This window comes from Erpetoichthys calabaricus, chromosome 16 (genome assembly GCF_900747795.2).
Source record: "Erpetoichthys calabaricus chromosome 16, fErpCal1.3, whole genome shotgun sequence".
Classification (NCBI taxonomy): Eukaryota; Metazoa; Chordata; class Cladistia; order Polypteriformes; family Polypteridae; genus Erpetoichthys; species Erpetoichthys calabaricus.
Window position 1 is genome coordinate 4009867 of NC_041409.2, and position 23007 is coordinate 4032873.

The 23007-nt window shown below is 38.1% G+C and overlaps 1 protein-coding gene across 2 annotated transcripts in view; it reads right to left on the reverse strand.

The window, feature by feature from the left end:
* Window positions 1–326: 326 nt before the first annotated feature.
* sphk2 (sphingosine kinase 2) overlaps window positions 327–23007 on the reverse strand; it is a 69126-nt gene continuing 46445 nt past the window's right edge. For both annotated transcript variants that reach the window (XM_028822130.2, XM_051920160.1), the window contains exons 5-7: window positions 22351–22466; window positions 20176–21571; window positions 327–4891 (exon numbers count right to left, since the gene is read on the reverse strand). In XM_028822130.2, the coding sequence (XP_028677963.2) occupies window positions 4829–4891; window positions 20176–21571; window positions 22351–22466 (1575 nt within the window). In that variant the 3' untranslated portion in view covers window positions 327–4828. The remainder of the gene's footprint in view (window positions 4892–20175; window positions 21572–22350; window positions 22467–23007) is intronic.

A 23007-nucleotide genomic window follows, 5' to 3' on the forward strand; every position in this document is an offset into this window, starting at 1 on the left:
TAATAATGGAACGGTGACTGCCATTGTACTAAAGTGCTGCAGTAATTCAAATTATCTGACATGTTTTGGCCTTTAATACGTGACACTGATGGTTAGTTACTTTTTTTTTTTACCTTTACAGTATTGTGTTTGCATAATTTCTACCTAATTATTAAACTTCATGGTTATGAACAGCCCCCCCCCCCCCCACCCTGTCTTCAGAAATACCATAGCTAGGGCAACAACCTTCCTCCAGCAGTGTTTAATTATAACATTTGCTTACTTCACTCATATAATTAAAATTCAAAGCTTCTGCACTCTAATGTATCAAAATGAACACTCGGGAAAACACAGCAATGGAAGTTTTTTATTCAGTTAAAGCATTAAAGGTAGATCGATTCTCAATAATTAACTCAAAGTGTGGCATTGTCATTACAGAAAACGTATTACCGGTACTTAAATTAAAAATATATATTAATCTGACAGACACAACACTCCTAGACAGACACTACCTGTAAAAGAGTTTTTTGCTTTTTTACACACAAATACACAAAAGCCGTCAGTAGTTTGTGCTGCAAGGCGAGTCTGGAGAACGTGCCGGGATGCTGCTCTATGCCTTGACATTTTAATCTGGTGGGTTTTGTTCTTTTTACAGTTCAGTTTGCAGTGTCAAAGCTACCATTAAGGAGGCTGCACCTCAGGGTGACCTGCTGAACGATGAAAAAGTCTAAAAATCTTTGTACATTTGGACGTTTAGTGCGGATGAAATTTAATTGGCGGTACGGGAGGGAAAAACGGTAACGCTGGCTGCAAGCAAGAAACGCCTGGCAGTACAATGAAGCAGCGTATTCAGTTTGACGGAATTACAGTGTGCTGTAAGAATGCCCGTTGGATTTTATCAATATGCTAGAAGTGTGTTCACAGTCGTTGTACTGTCTTTACCCCCTGCAGCTGGTTATCTGCCTTTCCAAGTGTTCAGTAAATGGAAGTTACAACATTGGTTAAACATTTCATTCTGGTTTTTCCAATTGGAGAGCAGGTAGGTGAAGTGACTTGTTCATGGGTACATAATGACAGCAATGGGATTTGAACCCACAACCTGAGAGTCTGAAGACCTGCATCCAAAGTGTTACCCACTGCACCACACTGCCTGCCATATTTGGGCATGAATGCGATATTTGGTATAATGCCTTTTATAATACACATACAGTATTAGCACTCCATGCAGTGGATATTAAAAGTTAACAATGAAACACCAGCACATTTGGAAACCAATTAATGGTTTAGAGACTAAAACAATGCCATGCAGAAAGGGAATGGTATCTCTCTCTCATTTATGATAAACAGATATGAAAAGTATTATAAGAGAGAAAGAGGGGCAGGAAGCACACAGTTTCCCTCCCATATTCCAAAATGGACCTTTGAGGTAACTTGGACTTTTTAGTTTGGCGCCACTGTGAGTGTACGCGTATGCATGGGCCGTGTGACGAACTCGCACCACGTGCCTTGTGCTACCTGGGAGAGACTCCATTATTAGTGACCCCAAACTGGGCTAAACCAGTTTGAGAATGACTGCATTTATGCATCAGAGTGTGTGTGTATACGCATACACACACACACACACACACACACACACACAGTGCCCTCCATAATGTCTGGGACAAAGACACATTTTTCCTCGATGTACCCCACAGCTCTGCATTTTAAAATTTCAAATCAAACAATTCAGACGTGATAAAAGTGCACAATGCAGGCTTTCATTTAAGGGGATTTGCATAAATGTCGGTCACAGCATGTGGAAATGACACTTTTTATATATGGCTCCCCCATTTCAGGGCACCAAAGTGTTTGTTTTAATATTCCCGCCATTGCTTGGGCACAGTCATATTCAGTACTTGCATGTCCCTCACATGCAATGACTGCTTGAAGTCTGAGATTCATGGACATCACCAGACGCTGAGGATTTTCTCTGGTGATGCTCTGCTAGGCCACTAGTGCAGCCATCTTCAGCTCCTGCTTGTTTCAGGGACTTGTCCCTTTAAGTTTTCTATTCAGCACAAGGAAGGTCTGCTCAATTGGATTTAAATCAGGCGACTGGTTTAGCCATTCAAGAATTTTCAATTTATTAGGTTTCAAAAACCTCTCTGTTACCTTAGCAGTATGTTTGGGATCATTATCTTGTTACAGGATGAAGCTCTGTCCAATGAGTTTGGACACATTTACTGGAAACTGAGCAGATAAGGTTTCTCTATACTCCTCAGAAATTAGAAGTTGCATCATCACTGAAGATAAGTGTGCCAGTACCCATAACACTCCCACCACGTTTAGCAGATAAGGTGGTATGCTTTGCAGTTCCTTTCCGTCTCCACACTTTGCTCTTGCCACTAGTTTCATGTTAATCTTTGTCTCGATCTGCAAGACACATAAACATCTGCCTTCTGACGACTGTTTCTGATCTGCCGGACAGGTGACTGGAGCTTTATCTTGACCATAGTGAGGATTCTTCTGTCACCACCAGTAGAAGTCTTCCTTGACCTACCAGTTCCTTTGCAATTACCGAGTTCACCAGTGCTTGCTTTCTTCACAGTGATATTTCAGACAGTTGATTTAGGTAACCCTAACGTCTTACCCAATGTCTCAAATGATTTTATTCTCAGCTTCATAATGGTCTTTCATTGTCACACAGCTCTTGCCCTAATGTTGAACAACGGCATCTAGAGACTCCAAAGGCAAAGGGTAGAAGCAAGCTGAGGCAACCTTATGCCTGCACTACTGAAGTAATAAAACCCACCAGAGAAACCATAAACACCTGTGATGCCAATTGTTCCAAACATCATGGTGCCCTGAAATGGGAATCATGTGTAAAAAGTGTTGTCATTTCCACATGATGTGACCAAAATGTACACAAATACCCTTAAACATCTGCAGTTTGCACTTTAATAATGTCTGAATTGTCTTGTAATTTTTAAACTGTGAAACAGAAAAATGTGTCTTTGTCCCAGACATAACGGAGGACACTGTACATCTACACACACACATATTTATGTACAGTACGCCAATGTATATACATACCCAGACAGCACTGGCATTCTTTAACCTTCTTTTGTATGTAGCACGAACATTGCTTATAATAATAAAACAGTCACTTTTTTTTTTAATGAATTTTGAAGACTTTGCCTTAAGCGTTATTCACAAGTATTAAGGTAGACCTGACATTACCATACTTTTATATAGCTTAGAACTGTTCTAACAAACGAAGTCTGAGAAATAAATGCTTATAAATAAATATTTTGCATGAAAGAGTAAATTGCTTCCACAAGTTTATCAGTTTAGCTTAAAGAGAAAGAACTGTGTTGATCAGCCTCAATGGGAAAGGCGAGGCAAGTGCCTTAGGAGGATACTTTTTCAAGTTCTTTTCAATTATCTTGCATAGTAGTTGAAAAACTTAACAGGGGCTTGCTGTTCACCATATGGGCTAGCTTGTTGTCGGTTTTGGCCACTTGACTTTCAAAGGCCTACTACAGCTCTAGAGAGGAGTACCAAGAGTAACGATATGTCAGCTCATAATGCAGTTTCCAGGCCTTAATCTCCCATTTTGATTTAAAATGCTTTCCATGGTCAATTTACAAAATAGTAATTTGTACCCAAAACCTCAGCATATCCTTCCAACTCCTCTCAACACATCTTACAGTGACTCACACCAATTTTTGAACTCTTGCACATAACTTCTCCTTATACTCTTGATAATAAAAAAAAAAACTGTTTCTTACTGTAGTCTGTCAGAGATGCATAACACATGCAAACGAGGTACAGCAGATACCCAAGTGTAGTTACACATGCACACACAGTTGTGGAAGTGCTGTACTTTATCCATACTATGCACAGCCCCTGAAGCTTACTTAGGTAGTACATATAAAGCTATCACCTGTTGACAGATTTCTCTGTCCTACTCTAAGCACTTTGTAAAGTCTACATTTTGCCAATGAATTTGTGTACACCACACATAATCCCCTGGAATTTTGCATCCAAGTGGTCAACGGCCACAAGTGTGCTGTAGGAGATGGAATCAATAATTCATTTAAATGTATGCATTGCCACCAATAGTTTTATTTCAGCTGATGAAGAAGCAAGCCATTTGTTTTCTTTTTTCATCATTGACATCTAAAGTTTATTGATTGAGGAGGTCAGAATTGCTGAAAGGGACCCATATCAGCAGCTTTGAAGCAATCCCGATGGAAACTACTTGGTGTTTTGCCTTTCATATACAAAGCTCACATATTTTAAGCAATCACATCACATTCTTGTGCTAAAAATACTAACTGTAATAAAGCTCAATCCGATATAGAAGGAGCTACAGCCAGTGCACTAGGGGGAAAAAAAGCATTTGAAAATCTTCTCTTAAGTAATTCTTCATTCAGCATTCATTCTGTACAAGATAATTGTTCTTTACTAAACACAGCAAAGTCAAATCATCCCTCTGTATATTGCAATATATTATTTGCATCATAAAATTATAGGACATCAGTAATATCAAGTACTTAGGATCACAAACATTTAGATATGATACAAGGAGGAGCATGATGCTAAAAGTGTTTTGTAGAAGTGCAAAGGGCAAGAGGAAAAAATACAGCTGCTCCGACATTTTTGACATCATCCTCAAGTGCAAATAGTAGATTTGAAAACAGTACTTTTTTAAATTTAATTTGCTACCAATATTTTACAGTGTTAGCCAAGTTTAAAAAAAAAAAAAAAAAGACCTCCAAGGAGAACGGTTTCCTTTTTTCCCTTTTCAACTTGTCCACATGATAAAGAGGTCAGTGCAATGGGTCTTTCATTAAATATGTCCAGGTCAGAAACGAGTAACTTTTACAGCATGGTCTCCCATAATTAGCCTTGCCATTCCAGGATGCACCTGTGAAAGATATCACAAGTCGTTAATATCATATAAAAGAAATGCAGTTATTATTTTTTTTTGTATAACGCTCTTCACTGAGCTGTAATAAGTTCACAGGTAAATGAAAATACAAACTTTACGAATGACCGATTATATAATTAGTAGACATAAAGACGCATACTTGTTGAAACAGACAAGAAAGAAAGTAGTTCAAATGTAATTAACATAAACAGAACCCAGCAACATTTGTCCATTAATTAAGCTGTTGAACTATTTCTATAATTCAATAACACAAGACTCTCAAACCTGCTCAGTACTATGCAGGGAAGTGAGTAGGTTGGAGCTTATCCAAACAGCATCAAGCACAAGGTAGGAAATAGCCCTGTAAGGAGGACTGGTCCACTGAGGGGTCCGCTCACATGCACACCCGCTCTGAGATAGTTTGGAATGATCAATTAACATAAAGTGCACAACCTTGGAGATGTGGGAAGAAAACCGGAGTACTTGGAGGAAAACACATATAGACCTGGTAGAGCATGCAAACTCCACACTGACAACTGGGCACAGTTACTCAAACTTGACACAGTGGATACATGACACAACAATGCAAAGCACTACACCACCATGCCACCCATAATTATCAATGGTACTCTGAAAAGAAGCATATATTTAAGAATTAATAGCATTTTCTTAGTTTGCTGCAACTTAAATTTACTTCAATAAGAACTCTCAATCAGTGTTTAATGCTTTAAAATAAAAATAATTCAGCAAAAGAAAACAAGGTCTATTCTCAAGTTCACAAATTAACAATACTGGACTGGATGAACAGCATGAACAAAAGAAAATGAAAAAGATAACACCTAAGTGCTCTACATTTTCAGAAAGAGCAAAGTTGTTAAATATTAAAAGAATGAAACATTTCATTGGCAAAGAATGGGTTACATTTTAGGTTGAATATATATTGTAGGTGAATTGTAAATGGAAAAACAAAACGGGGCAGCCATTCAGATTCTATTTTATTTGGTGATGTAACACTTTGGTGCACCACACTTCTGTGTGGAGATTTGTTTTGATGCATGCCATGCCCTCATGAACTGGAAATTTACAACAGTCTGCTAATTCTATCTGCGTCCTGCAATCCAACAATGTGGGAATGGCATGCCACACAACCAAAAAAGACCGTGGTTTCTGATCCAACCCATTCAGCTATCCATTATTTGTACCTATTTTGGCCAGCTGAGGGCTGCATTTGGCCACAGCCTATCCCATCAGCATCAGGGGCAAGGTATAAGCCAGGGGGTACTCCAGTCCCTTTCGGGGCACATCTGCACACTCACCTACAACTGCTCATAAAAACCCAATGTAAAGTGTCCACTCAACCTAACCCTTGTGCAATTACATGCTTGGAGGATATCTGCTGGACTTGTGGGACAGAAGCACTAACCAGTACACTAATGTGCACTCCTAATTAGTACAAACAAATAACCTGATTATATGCATTTCTAGATGTACCATGTATCTCAATGTACATCATCATTGGCATTCCTGTGTTCAGTGAGGCGTTTGCATTTTCATTGTATATATTACTGCTATATTTAGACTGTACTCAGAATGCATTGGGCTGGTAAGTTAATGTGTGCTTTTTAAAGTATGCACTGACTTAAAATGTGTGATTATTAGATGACAAAAAACTGTAAAAGCAAAAGAAAATATCAAAAAATACAAACAGTCGATTATTTATAGTGCACAAAATAGGAATGTTTAGGAATAATTCCGTTTTATAGTGTGGTTTTCTTTTTTTTTTTAGTTCAGGTAATTGAAAATGTTTTGTTAATCTACTCATTTTTAGTGGTGGAGTTCATTTGAAAAATGTTATTTATAAGAAAAGAGCAAATATTTCATTCCTTAACTGGCACCATAAGCCATGTGACTAAGTACTATCTTTTTAAAAATCATCAAATCCCTGCACCACACCCAAAGAATTTCTTTCAATCAGCTTACACTAAGCATTTCCACTGGCAGTGATAAAACAGGAATAGATTCCTCAAGTGTTAAGTCCAAGTCCCAAGGTGCTCCATATGAGGAATCTGCATATTCTCCCTTTATGTTTGTTGGTTTCCTCGGGGTGCTCTGGTTTCCACCCACAGGGCAAAGTCACGCAGGTCCGGTGGATTGGTTATGCTTAGGTGTGTGTGCGCGCATTGGCATTCACCCTATTGGTAGTCAGTACTTGACCAAAATGAGCATTACAGGGTACGTGGGTAACAGAGACTCAGGGGCCTAAGAAGTCAAAATTTAGTCCCTATAGGCACCCAGGTCACCAGAACCCAGACCAGACACTCTGCACTTTTATTTACTTTATTATAATCTATTTAGATTTTTAAAATGTATTTTATTCTACGTATTTTGTTTTTTCTATTTTAGATACAAATGTTGAATTTATTGCATTTTATTTATATAATCTGATTTAAAATTTATTATTAAAATTTTAAATCCTTTATCTATCTATATCTATATATATCTATATCTATATATATATATCTATATATCTATATATATCTATATCTATATCTATATATATATATATATATATATATATATATATATATAAAAAATCCCTATGTGCATCCAGGTGTCCGTGTGTGGGTGCCTTCTGATGAAGTGCGCATGCGCGGGGCACGGTGCGATGCGCGATATTACTGTCAGAGAAAGTTAGAGGCGTTTTACGGAAATACAACCCAGTATTACTGCGAGAGGAAATTAAAGGTACACAATACAGTGACGCATTTTACAGCCACATACAAGCCAGTATTACTGTCAGAGGAGATTAAAGGCATATTACCGACGCGCACGCCTGTATTACCGCCAGAGAAAATTAAAGGTATATTACGGACGTACAAGCCAGCGGACGTACAAGACCGTATCCTTTAATAAGGTTGCGCACAAAAAAGTCAAGCCTCAAAAGGGCGACCTCAATTGGGTGCAGCGAATAAAGGCGCGCTCAATTGAGGTCGCCTTTTAGAAACTCGCCTTTTTGTGCGCGCCCTTATTGAATAGAGCCGTACAAGACAGTATTACTGTCACAGAAAATTAAAGGCACACAATACACGGTGGCAGCCCACGAAGAACGGTCAGCTCAGCAAGTAAACATCAACAAAAGAAAGAATGAAAGAAAGAAAAATACGACCAACAAAAAGAATGAGGTCAAAGTCCCTTGCCATTTAATATAGACTGTTCCTACTAATGTTTATGCACTACTGTTCTAGCACCCGTTATTGTAACGGGCTAAATGATTAGTTTTAAAATAAAGGATTTGTATTTATTACATTCTCCCCGATGATCTTTTCAATGTAGATTGTTAAAAATAATGGTAATGATAATAAATTTTACTGGCCGGGGGGGGGGGATCGCCTGTAATGAAAGGTGCTGGCTACAGATAGTTCTTGTTAGAAGAACCATTATTACACAGAGGACAAGACTGAGTCTTTTTCCCTGTCCACTCTATCACAACATCAATTATGACTTTTTCTCTGGTCCAGAAGACACCAGTTATCCTTCTGATTCTCTCACTCTCTCAACAACTATTTGATGAAACAACACTTGACCATGTTAGTAGGCTACCATTTCAAGTTCACCACTGCCCTACCTCTTTCTCACATCCCCCTCTGGTTCTTGCTGGCTGTTCATGCTCCACCATTGCTCCTGCTGGCAGTCGTCATTTGTATAGCCAGCCCACTTCATCTCGCCGTTGTGCTGCTACATGCACAGTGGTTCACAGCTAATCGCATCATTATCAAATCATTCAGAAACAGTACTGCAGAACATTATTTTTAAAAGTAACTTACATTACTCATTACTTACAAAAAGTGTAAATTTGTTATAGAGCTACATATTACAAAATGCAATGCATTACAAACATTGCATTGCTTTTGTGTTTCATTTTCTTTGTTAGTATTAAAAGTAGAAAATTTCACTGGCCAGCATTTGTTATTGAATCCTAACTCCATATAGGAACCTTTGTGTAACTGACCAGAAACAGTCATAACTGATCATTTTCTTGTGTTTTATAAATGTTCTTAGTAATTCATGAGTGGTGATGTAAACCAAATCCACCATCGTTTTTCCCATCCTCAAAAAGCACGCCCTGAAAGACAGCGGTATGCACACTAGCTGCAACACCTCCAGAGTTTAAAAAATTAAGAGCAAATTGCTAAATTAAATCTAGGTTGATACTTCATTTTAAGGCTTCAGAAATCAGTCAAATATGTGCCAAAATCGTATGAATACATTCAGTCTGATTGACATGCCACAATGAGGGTGTTCAGACTATACGTATGCGTGGCCCTGGCAGTTTTAACAAAAATCATATGATGGCCACAGGCTTCTCAAAATAGCAACAAATAATAGAGTTGCATTCCTCACTCTTGCCATTTGAACATTAGAACAAGACAGACAAGTGTAGTTTTGAAAGTCCCTAAAATCCTACTGTCTACTACACTCCTTAGCAGCTTATTCCATGTTTCAATTCTTCTCTTCGTAAGGAAAACTTTCCTAATGTTTGCATGAAATTTACCCTTAACAAGATTCCAACTGTGTCCCTGTATTCTTGATGAACTCATTTTAAAGTAACAGTCACAGTTCACTGTACTAATTCCCTTCATAATTTTAAACACTTCAATCATACTGTGCCCTAAACATACAAATAAAATAAAAAGGCTTAACTAGATATGTGGATGCTTGTGGTACGGACAATATGATCCGTTTATTTTACAGACAGGAACATAAAAAATAAGAAATCTGACAAACGAGAGGAGACCATTTAGTCCACCAAGCCCATTTGTTTAGCTAACAGAGAGAATTAGAGGTAAAGGGTTTTCTAAGATGCTTTTGCCATTGGTTGTGTGCAGCTCAGCTATATGGTATTTTGAATTTTGAAATAAAAAATGAGAATGACAACAGCAAAACCCAACATAAAATATACAACAACAATTTATTTCTTGTATGGCCAAAAAGAAATGGGTTTTGATAGCCCCCCAGCCTTGACTCCCAAAGAAGACAAGACAAACACACAAAAAAAGGCGAAAAAATGGAAGAAATAATGGGAAAGGCAATTCAGGTAGGTTGGGAGTGTGATGGATGTCAAAAAATAAGGTAAACCGAATACACAAAACAGAACAGAGTAATTCTCTTCACAGACCTAGATGGCCAATCCTATCACTGCCACCTCACGATTGCAATACAATAGTACAAACTATGGCAAAATGCAAGAATGATACTCACTAAATCAATGCACAGTAAAATCATAGGGCAACATCATATGCAGTGGCACGCAAAATTATTTATACCCCTTGAAAGTCACCACTCTTTTCTGGAGGACAAAAGATTTGTACACAAATTTATCCACTCAGTATTTTTAATGTGAACTCTTATGCTGTAACAATACATTTCTAAAGTCAAAATAAACCATTTTCTGTAGATATTTAACTAGGAACTTTCAAAGGGATTGAATTCTTTTGCATGCCACTATAAGGTTGTTAGACTGCTTACACTACAAGACAGCAGACTGAAATTTCTGACATGACAGAAAATCTTCCAATTGTACGATAGCCCAACTTTAAGATTCTCATACTGCACGTGAAGCAATAGCTGATGAAGCTGATATTCGACTTGCATTAGCAGTCTTTAACAACGTGTATAGATCCTACACAATTACACAACAGATGAATCTGGAAGTAAAAGGAACACCTAATAAAATAAGAAAAATATCACTTTCCATGCCCAGATAGTTTATTAGCTTTTCAAAGTACTTCAATGTACTAATATATTACATAGTACCTAGACTGTGTAAGTAGTACAAAACCAAGATGAGTAGTGTACTTGACTTGACACAATTTCAATGTGCATACTGTCTTTTTCCGAAAATAAGACACTGTCTTACTTTCTTTTTTGGTCCAAAATACGCACTAGGGCTTATTTTCGGGGGAGGACAAAAATAAAAGTATATTTATATATTTTTATTTAATATTTATTTATTTTACACAGAATACAGAAATTAAAATTGATTCAATTACAGTCATGTCATCTTCTTCTGGAACATCGTCATAAATCAAGATTTACACCCCTGGAGTCTTCCACAATTCCCTTTTTGTACTCGACGGAATAGCTCTTTCGTTTTGTACTCATTTTAACTGCGGTTAAAAATTATTCACTTTATAAAAAATAAAATTACGTATGAGGAAATAATCAGACTTACAAGACTGAAATGAACAAACACTGTATCTGCACTGTCGCTCAATGTAGACTGCTGCCTTAACGAACAATTATTTATAGTGTGCGCCAACGACGCGTTCCGTCGCATTCCGCATATGCATGCCCCCCTCCACCCCCTCCCCACCTCATTCGACCATACTCTGCGATACGCGCGACGCAGTACAACACAGCAGAGCAGAGCGGACACAATATTTATGTATTCATGCTGCCTTATGTTGTATTTTTACGATAAATTCCAAGAATTAATTTGAAACGAACTGTAGAGGTAAACAAATTTCTCGGAATATTTTATTTCAAACATTTCTCTGAAATACGAGTATTAGGGAAGCTAAACATACTTAATAAATCAACAGCATTTTTTAACGAATTCTTTTTTTCACATTATTTTAACTAGGGCTTATTTTCGGGGGAGGGCTTATATTACAAAAAGTTCCAAAAATCTCGATAGGGCTTATTTTCGGGGGATGTCTTAATTTCGGAAAAAGACGGTACTACGATGAGGGCAGAACATCACTGGGTAGAGTTCAGAAATTAGCTGCTAGACTGCAGTGAGGGAGTTTCAAGAAATGATCAAAAGACTTGAATCCTTCCACCCTAAGCAAAATGAGATTAAGTGGAGATATGACAGACGTATAGGGAACGGGACTGATGTCAGCTATTACTTGAAATACATTCCTCAGCAATGACACAGAGGCACTGACGAACAGCAGATAAAGGTAAATTTCATGCAAATGTTATTTTGTCACAAAGCAACAGTAGATAAACAATGAAGAAGTTATTAAGCAGTGTAACTGAAAATATCACCATGGGGGCTTTCAAGTCTTTATTAGACTATTACTTTTGGGCACATGAGAATAAAAATTGACGAGGTGTGCTGAGCTTAACTGTCTAGTCTCATTAAAATCTTCCTAATGTTTTTACATTTATTTAATAATATTGATCATATTATAATTTAAGTTCACTCATCATCTGCTTGTGCTGTGGCAACACATCAAGTCAAATAGACTAGGCTACACTATCCTTAGCAAGGGACTACAGACTCTTTTGCACAATCCCCAGGCCAAGAGATAAAATCACTCAAACATGTCCAGTTTAGTCCCAAGTGGGCAACACAAAGTATGCCTCATGTTGGAAGTATTACCTATGGACAATCTGTGTTTGAAACAGTATTGAATAAACAGAATCTCCACATTGTGCAGGTTTTTTTCCCCTTTGTTACTTTCCTTTATATTTGTCTTCCTGTTCTATTAACATGGATGGATCTCACAAGGAATTTTTTGTGTCTTCAGATGCAGAATTCCAAACTCCATTCCTCACTAAAATATGTGCTTTCATACCATCTCCTTTGTCTCTCCTAAATTTTTCTGAAAACAAGTAAGAAGTGTGGAGAAACACCAGGAGCTTCTCCTGTGTCCTTCATTATGTATAGCACTCTTATGATGTAAAATAGATAGATAGATAGATAGATAGATAGATACTTTATTAATCCCAATGGGAAATTCACATTCTTCAGCAGCAGCATACTGATACAATAAATAATATTAAATTAAAGAATGATAATAATACAGGTGAAAAAAAACAGACAATAACTATGTATAATGTTAAATATTAACGTTTACCCCCCCTGGTGGAATTAAAGAGTCGCATAGTTTGGGGGAGGAACGATCTCCTCAATCTGTCTGTGGAGCAGGACAGTGACAGCAGTCTGTCGCTAAAGCTGCTCTTCTGTCTGGAGATGACATTATTTAATGGATGCAGTGGATTCTCCATAATTGATAGGAGCCTGCTGAGCGCCCTTCGCTCTGCCACAGATGTTAAACTGTCCAGCTCCATGCCAACAATAGATCCTGCCTTCCTCACCAGTTTGTCCAGGCGTGAGGCGTCTTTCCTCTTAATGCTGCCTCCCCAGCACACCACTGCGTAGAAGAGGGCGCTCGCCACAACTGTTTGATAGAACATCTGCAGCATCTTATTGCAGATGTTGAAGGAAGCCAGCCTTCTAAGGAAGTATAACCGGCTTTGTCCTTTCTTGCACAGCGCATCAGTATTGGCAGTCCAGTCTAATTTATCATCCAGCTGCACTCCCAGATATTTATAGGTCTGCACCATCTGCACACAGTCACCTTTGATGATCACTGGGTCTATGAGGGGTCTGGGCCTCCTAAAATCCACCACCAGCTCCTTGGTTTTGCTGGTGTTCAGGTGTAGGTGGTTTGAGTCGGACCATTTAACAAAGTCATTGATTAGGTCCCTATACTCCTCCTCCAGCCCATTCCTGATACAGCCCACGATAGCAGTGTCATCAGCGAACTTTTGCACATGGCAGGACTCCGAGTTGTATTGGAAGTCCGATGTATATAGGCTGAACAGGACCGGAGAAAGTACAGTCCCTTGTGGAGCTCCTGTGTTGCTGACCACAATGTCAGACGTGCAGTTCCCAAGACGCACATACTGAGGTCTGTCTTTAAGATAGTCCACGATCCATGCCACCAGGTATGAATCTAATCCCATCTCTGTCAGCTTGTCCCTAAGGAGCAGAGGTTGGATTGTGTTGAAGGCGCTAGAGAAGTCTAGAAACATAATTCTTAAAATAAACTGCATTGTAGTAAATGTAAAACAGTATAAAGACTACAACTTTTAAAATGATCATCAAAGTGACTTTAAAGCATTAAATAAGGTAAAGGTAAAAGGCAGGAAATGTTTAATAAGCAGCAAAGTGTGAGCAGAAAAAAAGCACAATTGGACAGCAACTTATACTGATTTATCTACAATGAAAGAGTTGCATAGGGGATGTAGACTGATATCTACTTCAGAATTATGTATACTGCAATAATGTTCGAAGTAAAGGGGCACAGGTACATTTTTTGTACAAGTACTTATATATAGTGGGTTAGATTGGAACATGAAAAAGGGGGCAGAACTAAATTAAGAGGTCAAATGACGGTATTTACCAAGCATAGCATCACCTGGTAGTTATTTTACAGTTTGAGGCAAACTACATTTTTCTTATGCTACAAAACATTTAAAGCACAGTTATAAAATAATGCTACCACTGGGAGCAAAAAAATGAATGAATGTTTATAACACAAGGGCATCAAGTCAATTGTCATTTGCACTTCACTGTTAAGTGAATAAGTAGTTAACCACTACCAGTAATAGAAATATTTACATATAGGTTCTCAATCCATGAAATCCATTTGGGCAACTGTGTTTCAGAATGAATTAAGTACAGTAGAGCTAGAATTTTTCACAGGTGCATTTGTGGATACACTCAGTAGAAACAGAGATGCCCATTTACTGTGGTTAATCTCAGGATTGGGGAAACACACCTGTGGGTGAACTATGGGGTGGATGTGTTTTCTGTGAGCGGAAAATGTATGCAGAACGGACACTTCAAATACATTTGTATGCCAGTAACCTTAACATGATATATAAAGGATACCCAAACCTTTCATCCTTTCATGAGATGCTTAACTATTTTTCAATGGAAAGTAAGGCACTTTACAATTCAAGGTGGGTATGACTGCTCTTGACCAGCTTATAAATACTGAGCTGTTTCAGCAAGGGAACAAATTAACTTTACAGGTGCAATTAAGAGTACTTGAGCCCCATTTAAAAAAATATACCCATCAACTGACTAGCACCTTACTCGTGTATCTCTTGAAAAAAGGATATTCACATTTCCCCCTGACATTTAGTGTGATTGCTATTTTCAAGAGTGTGCCACATAGAATAATTTAAAAACTGAGAATTACATACCACAGGACATCTACTGCACAGTTTCACTCTCATAATGTTCACATTCTTTTTCTTCTTTTGGCTGCTCCCGTTAGGGGTCGCCACAGCGGATCATCTTCTTCCATATCTTTCTGTCCTCTGTATCTTGTTCTGTTACACCCATCACATTTTCCTCTTCCCTGGCAGCTTTATCCTTAGCATTCTTCTCCCAATATACCCACCATCTCTCCTCTGCACATGTCCAAACCAACACAATCTTGCCTCTCTGACTGTGTCTCCCAACCGTCCAACTTGAGCTGACCCTCTAATGTCCTCATTTCTAATCCTATCCATCCTTGTCACACCCAATGCAAATCTTAAAGACATATATCTTAAAATGTGATTCTTTGTAAATATTTTCAATTGTTTTAAATGTAATGCAACACATCTGTGCAAATTTAAATAAAAAAAAAAGAGTTAAACTGAGATAGATCTGCTACTATTGAGATGATGTCGCAGCCCAAAAAAATAGACATTTTGCAATATTCATCCAAAAATCATGACCATCTGACATTAGGTCACTTCTAGCACCAAGTGTGTAGAGTTTGACCTTTGGAACAGGGAACTGTGGACCTGTACTAAGGGCAAATATGGAGTACTTTTCAAATTTTAGTAACATGGCAATCACAAAAAGAAACAAACCTTCAGTTTCAGAAGCCAATCTTTTAATGAGAGGTAAGAAGTTTACTGCAGGTAGGAAAATGTTAATTTCTCATAATTGTTTTATATTTACTTTCCTGAAAACGACTCATGAGATTATTGGTTTTTTTTGTGTGGTAAATGTTGGTTACTTCTAATGGTGTATGAACTGCAGCAAAACATTATGTCAATTGGTGAGGGGGACAAAAATGTGCAGGGTGAAACACAGAAATCAAGCATGCAAACTGAAATAAAGTAAAAACTAAAAGTAATAAAGAAAACACCGCCTGCGTGGACTATTTACGTGAAGTAAATGACATTCTGCTAACCTCTCAAGAAATTAACTCCACTGAAATTAGGTTGTTAGAATGATCAATGGTATCAAAAGCTATGCTTAAATCTATTTTATTACACAATCTGGAAACTGACGTTGGGGATATAGACAATGTCTTTGCTTAGTTTAATTCTTATTTATCAAGTGGATTCCAGTATGTACATAATTGTGCTGAAAGTACTCCATCATAACAGACAGAAGTGAGGTATGGTGTCTTACATGACTCAGTACTGGGATTTTTACTGTTTTCACTTTAAATGCTTCCACTTGGAAATATCATTAGAAAACATAACATTAATTTTCACTTGTACGCAGATGATACCCAGTCTTATACCTTTCTTTTAGGCCAAAGGACATTTCTCAGATGTTGTTCTTAATTAGATATGTTAGTGAGTTAAGGGAGTGGATGGATGAAAATTACTTGTCATTGAACACAGATAAAACATAAAATGTTAATTACTGGAGGGAATGATGCTAATCGCAGCAACATTTTGTCTTTATGTAACTCAGCTGGAATCACCATTAGTGATTACTGAATCAGCCTACAATCTAGGCGTTCTCGTTGACTCTAGCATGTTGTTTAAAGCACAACTTTAAAACTAAACTTGCTAAACTATCCAAAACATGGTTTTTCCATCTTAAAAATGTTTGACAATTAAGGTGTTTTCTAAATATGCAGGATACTGAGAAATTAATTCATGCATTTATTTCTAGGAGGAATGATTACTGCAGCATGTTATTCATAGGCTGTTCAAATTGTTATTTGTACAGCTTTCAGTTAATTCAAAATGCTGCTGCAAGAATTATTACATGAACAAGAAAGTACGAATATTGTACATAACTTCAGTTCTTAAGTCCTTACACTGCCTCCCTGTTAAGTTTAAGGAAGATTTAAAAATCCTCCTTTTAACATATAAAGCCTTAAATGGCCAAGGCCCTACTTATCATCAAAGGTGACTGCGTGCAGATGGTGCAGACCTATAAATATCTGGGAGTGCAGCTGGATGATAAATTAGACTGGACTGCCAATACTGATGCGCTGTGCAAGAAAGGACAAAGCCGGTTATACTTCCTTAGAAGGCTGGCTTCCTTCAACATCTGCAATAAGATGCTGCAGATGTTCTATCAAACAGTTGTGGCGAGCGCCCTCTTCTACGCAGTGGTGTGCTGGGGAGGCAGCATTAAGAGGAAAGACGCCTCACGCCTGGACAAACTGGTGAGGAAGGCAGGCTCTATTGTTGGCATGGAGCTGGACAGTTTAACATCTGTGGCAGAGCGAAGGGCGCTCAGCAGGCTCCTATCAATTATGGAAAATCCACTGCATCCACTAAATAATGTCATCTCCAGACAGAAGAGCAGCTTCAGTGACAGACTGCTGTCACTGTCCTGCTCCACAGACAGATTGAGGAGATCGTTCCTCCCCCAAACTATGCGACTCTTTAATTCCACCAGGGGGGGTAAACGTTAATATTTAACATTATACATAGTTATTGTCTGTTTTTTTCACCTGTATTATTATCATTCTTTAATTTTATATTATTTATTGTATCAGTATGCTGCTGCTGAAGAATGTGAATTTCCCATTGGGATTAATAAAGTATCTATCTATCTATCTATTATATATTAGATTAGACTATTTATTTATAAAAGCACAATTGAAACAATAGAGGTTGCGCCAAACCGATATACGAAGAAGCATTAAAATAAATACAATGCAAACAATCATGCAGAAGCAGATTAATAAAACAGCCAATTACAACATCCACCACAATCCCATTATACATAGTGAAAGGAGGAAGAAAACAAGCAACGTAGGTCTTAAGCTGACTTTTAAAATCTTCTATAGAGGATGAAGACCTGATATGAAAGGGCAAGTCATTCCAAAGCTTGGGAGCAATAACTGAGAAAGCTCAGCCCAAACAAAGCACACACTAAGATCTCAAGATGCCAGTCTGCTTAGGATTCCAAGGATTAATAAAATAACAGTGGGAGGTTCAGATTTTAGTTACAAGACCACCTAAACTGTGGACTGGTCCGCCTGCTACTATAAGAGGTGTCCCCTTCAGTCTCAGCTTTTAAATCAGGCTGAAGACTCACAACTTCAGCTTAGCATACCCTGAGTAGAGCTGCTGATTATGTGCATACTGCATCTCTGTTGTTAGTCATTAGTATTAAAATAATACTTATGAACTATTACTAACCCTCGTCTATTCTGTTTCTCTTCTCAGTATTCTCATATGACAATTGGTGCCAGTGTTCTATTGCCATATTGTTTTCCTGCCTATGGGAAAGTCATCTAAGATAAAGGAGCACTTCAGTCATGGGGTAGAGGGGTCCTTTCATCAGATTGGCTGGCCCAGCACTGACTCCGCTGTATAATGACCAGAAGAGTGAATTTGCCTTGCCAAGATTTTCTTGTCTTCTTAGGGAGTCAAGGTAGGGAAGCTATCAAAAACAGGGCCTGTTAAAGCCAATTTCAGCATTCCTTGTGTGATTCTGGGTTATGCAAGAAATAAAGAAATAAATTATTTCAGTTGTCCTGTCATGCCCCAAAGTCAAGTGTGTTAGGTAACCTGAAGACTCCGCATTTGCCCTCTGTGATTTTTAATGGGCCCAGACTGCACCTACTGCTCCGTGGACAGGCACCGGCTACCCACAAGCCTGAATTAGTCAAGCTGCCTAGAAGCTGAATGAATGTTTAAATAATGCAAAGTATAAATACATTTTAAAATAAATTAATACATGTCTTTGATGTATTATTACCTCTATATATTTTAACATTTTATCACTTTTTTTTTTTTTTATATTTCTTTATTATGAAATTAATAATTCTACATATTTTATTCTGTCAGATAACAAAGCATATTCCTCTTGCCAAATTATGAGCTTAACCATTTTGAGAAATATATACTTTCAGTAGCGTGTTCAAATGAGCACATATGCACTGAATTGACATTAAAAGTGATCCTTAGTAAATCATGTTATTTTTCTATTTACAACTGCTCATCATTTGTGTTTAAGTTGTGAAGATCTAAATCTTCTGATAACGATAAAATAAAAATATATAATCAATGATATATCTGACTTAAAGAGCAAGAACAAACTATCCTTTTAAACAAGGAGTCCAAAGACAATTTCAATCTAAAGAATTTTTAAAATAAATTAAAAAAAAAAAAACATACACACTGATGTCATGTATGCTGAAAATTGAGAAAGAATAGACTCTTTAAATTACACGGACCTCTCTCTCATGGTTATACTGAGGCAAAGCTTACTGTTTCAGACACTGATTTGAATCATTCAACTTGGATTATTTCTTTCTACTTTTGACCTCTAGTATTTACTGCCTGGTTTCTCTACAAACAAACATACGTAATGATTAAAGACTGAATATTTTCTTACTTGTTTATTGATATCATCTGTCCCTAGTGTACTTGTTTGAGTGATTCATAATTTGTTTAGCTCTTTCAAATGTAGCATCAGACCTTGCTGGAGTATGTCTTTTATTTCAGTTCAGGTGCAATCCGTGCTTATTCGGTTAGAAATGAGCAGCCCTCTCGGTGGTAACAAAGTAGCCAACTTCTAAACCCTGATAAGCTTTTGAAACTAAAGCTACCAGTCTCTATCGCTCTGTTTGATTTGTGCAGCCATATCAGAGGTAACAATTAGACAGCTGATGAAAATAGGCATCTCTCTGGACCTTGGTAAAGTACTTTGAAACTGAGGTCACCAGCCTCTATTGCTTTGTTTGATTAGTTCAGCCCTTTCAGGGGAAGTGTCCAGAGGTAATGATCCCTTGGCCTCTGTTAAAGGTATTTTTGCTTGCTCTTTTTTGAAGTGAAGGCTGCTAGCTTTGGCTGTATTGCTTGATTTGATTTATGTGCTTCAGAGATAAGTGATAAGTGGATGTCACGGGTTTCATTTGTAAATCAATGCTAATAATTAAGGCATTTCCAGTATTAACTTGTTCACCAATATAAAAATAACTTTACAGTGCCTTTCTTGAGCACTTTTACACTCCAAAACAGTACCGTTTTAAAAATTGGGGTTTCCATACAACCCTAACCTGAACATGGTCTTGCTAGCTTCACACTGACTATGATCAGACTGATATTTGATACTAGATTCCTGGGATCTTACAACAACACTGGATAATTAACACCCCAAAAAACTCTACATTGATTAAAAACTGGCTACATATTAACAAAGATGTATTGATAAAGTATAAACATAAGAATATTGATAAAGGCAGAAACAACATCAACTATTTAAAAGAACAAACCTGAGCCTGGAGTGGTCCATAGGGCACAAGTTCTCCATCAACAGTCAATGTGCCTTTCTGTGACAGTGGCTCTAGACGGAATGCTCGAGTCTGAATATGAGTAACATAAGGACTATCCATCTCCAGATGAGTGCCTCTCTCCATGGCCAAAAAAAGCCTTAGCATTGCTCCTCTAGAGATGCCTGCCCGAACAAAGCTGAGGTGAATAGTGCCATCATTAAAATGGGCTTGTGGAGCAGCAAACAGGTCAGCACCAAGATGAGACTGATACATTGCCAGGACTAGTACAAATTCACCTTCATGTGTTACCCAGTTTTTGGGTAGTGGCTGGTCAAGTGGAGGCAGTAGGTAATCTGAAGGTCCAAAAATTGTAAAATTGTTTGTACAAGTCTGGTTCTCCCTACATTGCTTTTGGATGCTTTCCATGTTTTCTGCACCATTTATGTTCTCCAAAGGCTCAAAGCCTCTTGACCCAGAAAGGTCAAAAGTGAATGCTGTGCTTAGATGATTCTTGGAAGAAGATGGCGATGGACCTGGAACAGGTGGAGCTGTGGAACAGGATGGAGAAAGGAGGTTTGGAGTACAACAACCAGAATCTTGAGAAGGGGAAGATAGTCCAGGAGTACTGATGAGGCTGTCCATTGAATCTGGAGCATTTAGCTTTGGGCCTCCATCCAAGTTCAAAAGCTTTTCGGAATGATTTGATATACTCTTCGGTAAAGTGCTGGATTCCCCCTTTTCACTGATTCTGTGTGCAGATGATGCCGTTTCTATAGTTTCTTGAGACATAACAGATTTCAAAGTTGATGGTGTCTTCTGAAAAACTCCCACACCTGTCTCTGGTGCAACCCCCTCTGTGTCATCAGGTGTGACTGGAAGGATAGAAAGAGTGTTCCTCTTCATTAGACTGCGTTCCTCACTTAGGCCCATATCAGACACTGTGCGGTGTAGCAGTGTCCGACTAAATCCACCTAAGCCCTCAGTAATGCTGCGGGAAAGAGGTCGACGAGGAGGCAGCTGTGGCTGTAAAGGTCGAGTTATTGAGAGGGAGGCTACAGCCTGGGGCAAATAAGATAAACGACCTTTATAAGATCTTAGGGAGGCCAGCCTCACCAGAGTTCCAAGGGTAAAACGAGCAGAACCAAGACCCCTGTATCTTTCACTCTCAATATCTACATCAGACACAAATCCCCAAGCAACTGACAAGAAAGAAAAAAGCCTTTGCTGACTCCCTGCAGCAGGCTTCGACCTCTTCTCTTGATGATTCTTTGTTTTTAGCTGCTCTGCCTCTGGAGATGTCATGGTCACAGATACAATGTCCATAGGGCTTGGAGACCCACGGCACAGCAAAAAGCAGCAGTTCATTAGGAGAGCCTCACGTAAACACATTTCAAATCTAAACAAATATGAGGGAGAAAAAGAAAGAGAATCTTTTATAAAGCTTGATCACAGTAATATTATTTCAAACTTGGTCATATTGAAGCTACAGTGTTAAGATATTAACTAGGGACTTCCTTTTAACTGTAGGCACAGAATACTACTTATATATTTAGGGGCTGTCAGGGGTATAGGTACACTTCTGCAAATGCCATCTGGTTAAAAAGGTGTTATGGTATCTTACAAGTTTACTAAAGATGTACTGTGCATAACAAAAAGGTACCTGGACTCCAATCCCAGTTGAGTTCTTTAGTGTGGTATTTAATGTTGGGAGCACTGATAGCACGTTGCTGCACCGACCACATGACGACCCAAGTACAGCGGGGGGACACCTCAGCACCACTATTTTCCCCGTAAGTTGGAGGACCTGCAGCTATCTAAGGTGGCACTAAATTGACTAGATGCCATCCAAGGACTGCCACTGAAAGACTCACCAAATGCATGCTAGTTCCTGTGGCCACAGTTAAGAACCCCCACCCCAAAACAAAAAGCCTAAAACAAATTGTTATTGGCATATTGTGTTGACTGACGCTCTGCGTGTGTGTGCTCATACCTATATTAAATAAATGCAAAAAGCATCCTGAAAGGAGATAAACATACTAACGGCTATATAAGCATAAGGATTGTGGAACTACACTGCATTTCGTAAAGGGACATGACTGGCAAACCCATTTGGCACAATTCAGTCAACTACATAATTAAAAAAAAAAAAAATCAATGTGGTAGTTGATTAGGTACCCTGCATGATGATTTAATGCACCAGCAAGTGCATTGCCAGACCCACAGGGCAGTACTCCCAATGGTATTCGGATTGCCTCCTGCCAATCTGGTCGCTGCATTAGTCCATTAATCACCTAAATGGGAGAGTAAAATGAAACACTTTATTAGAGCAAACTAATGACAGATATATATGAATGTGCAAAGGTAGGTGCAATAAATATATAAAAAAAATATTGGCATGTACATTTTGAATTGCATTATTTTTAACTACTTTGTACATTAAAACATGTATGGTGTTCTTAACTTAAACAGGTGATGAAGTACATAAAAATAGGAGTACAATGACATACAATAATGACATAGATAAGATTACTAATACATTGTGTCTGTATTTACATATTAACATGTACAGTATCTGAAAGTGAGAAGACACTGAGTAGCTTACATATGCTACTAATATATATATATATATATATATATATATATATATATATAAAAAATCCCTATGTGCGTCCAGGTGTCCGTGTGTGGGTGTCTTCTGGTGAAGTGCGCATGCGCGGGGCACGGTGCTATGCGCGAAATTACTGTCACAGAAAGTTAGAGGCGTTTTACGGAAATACAAACCATTACTGCAAGAGGAAATTAAAGGTACACAATACAGTGACGCATATTACA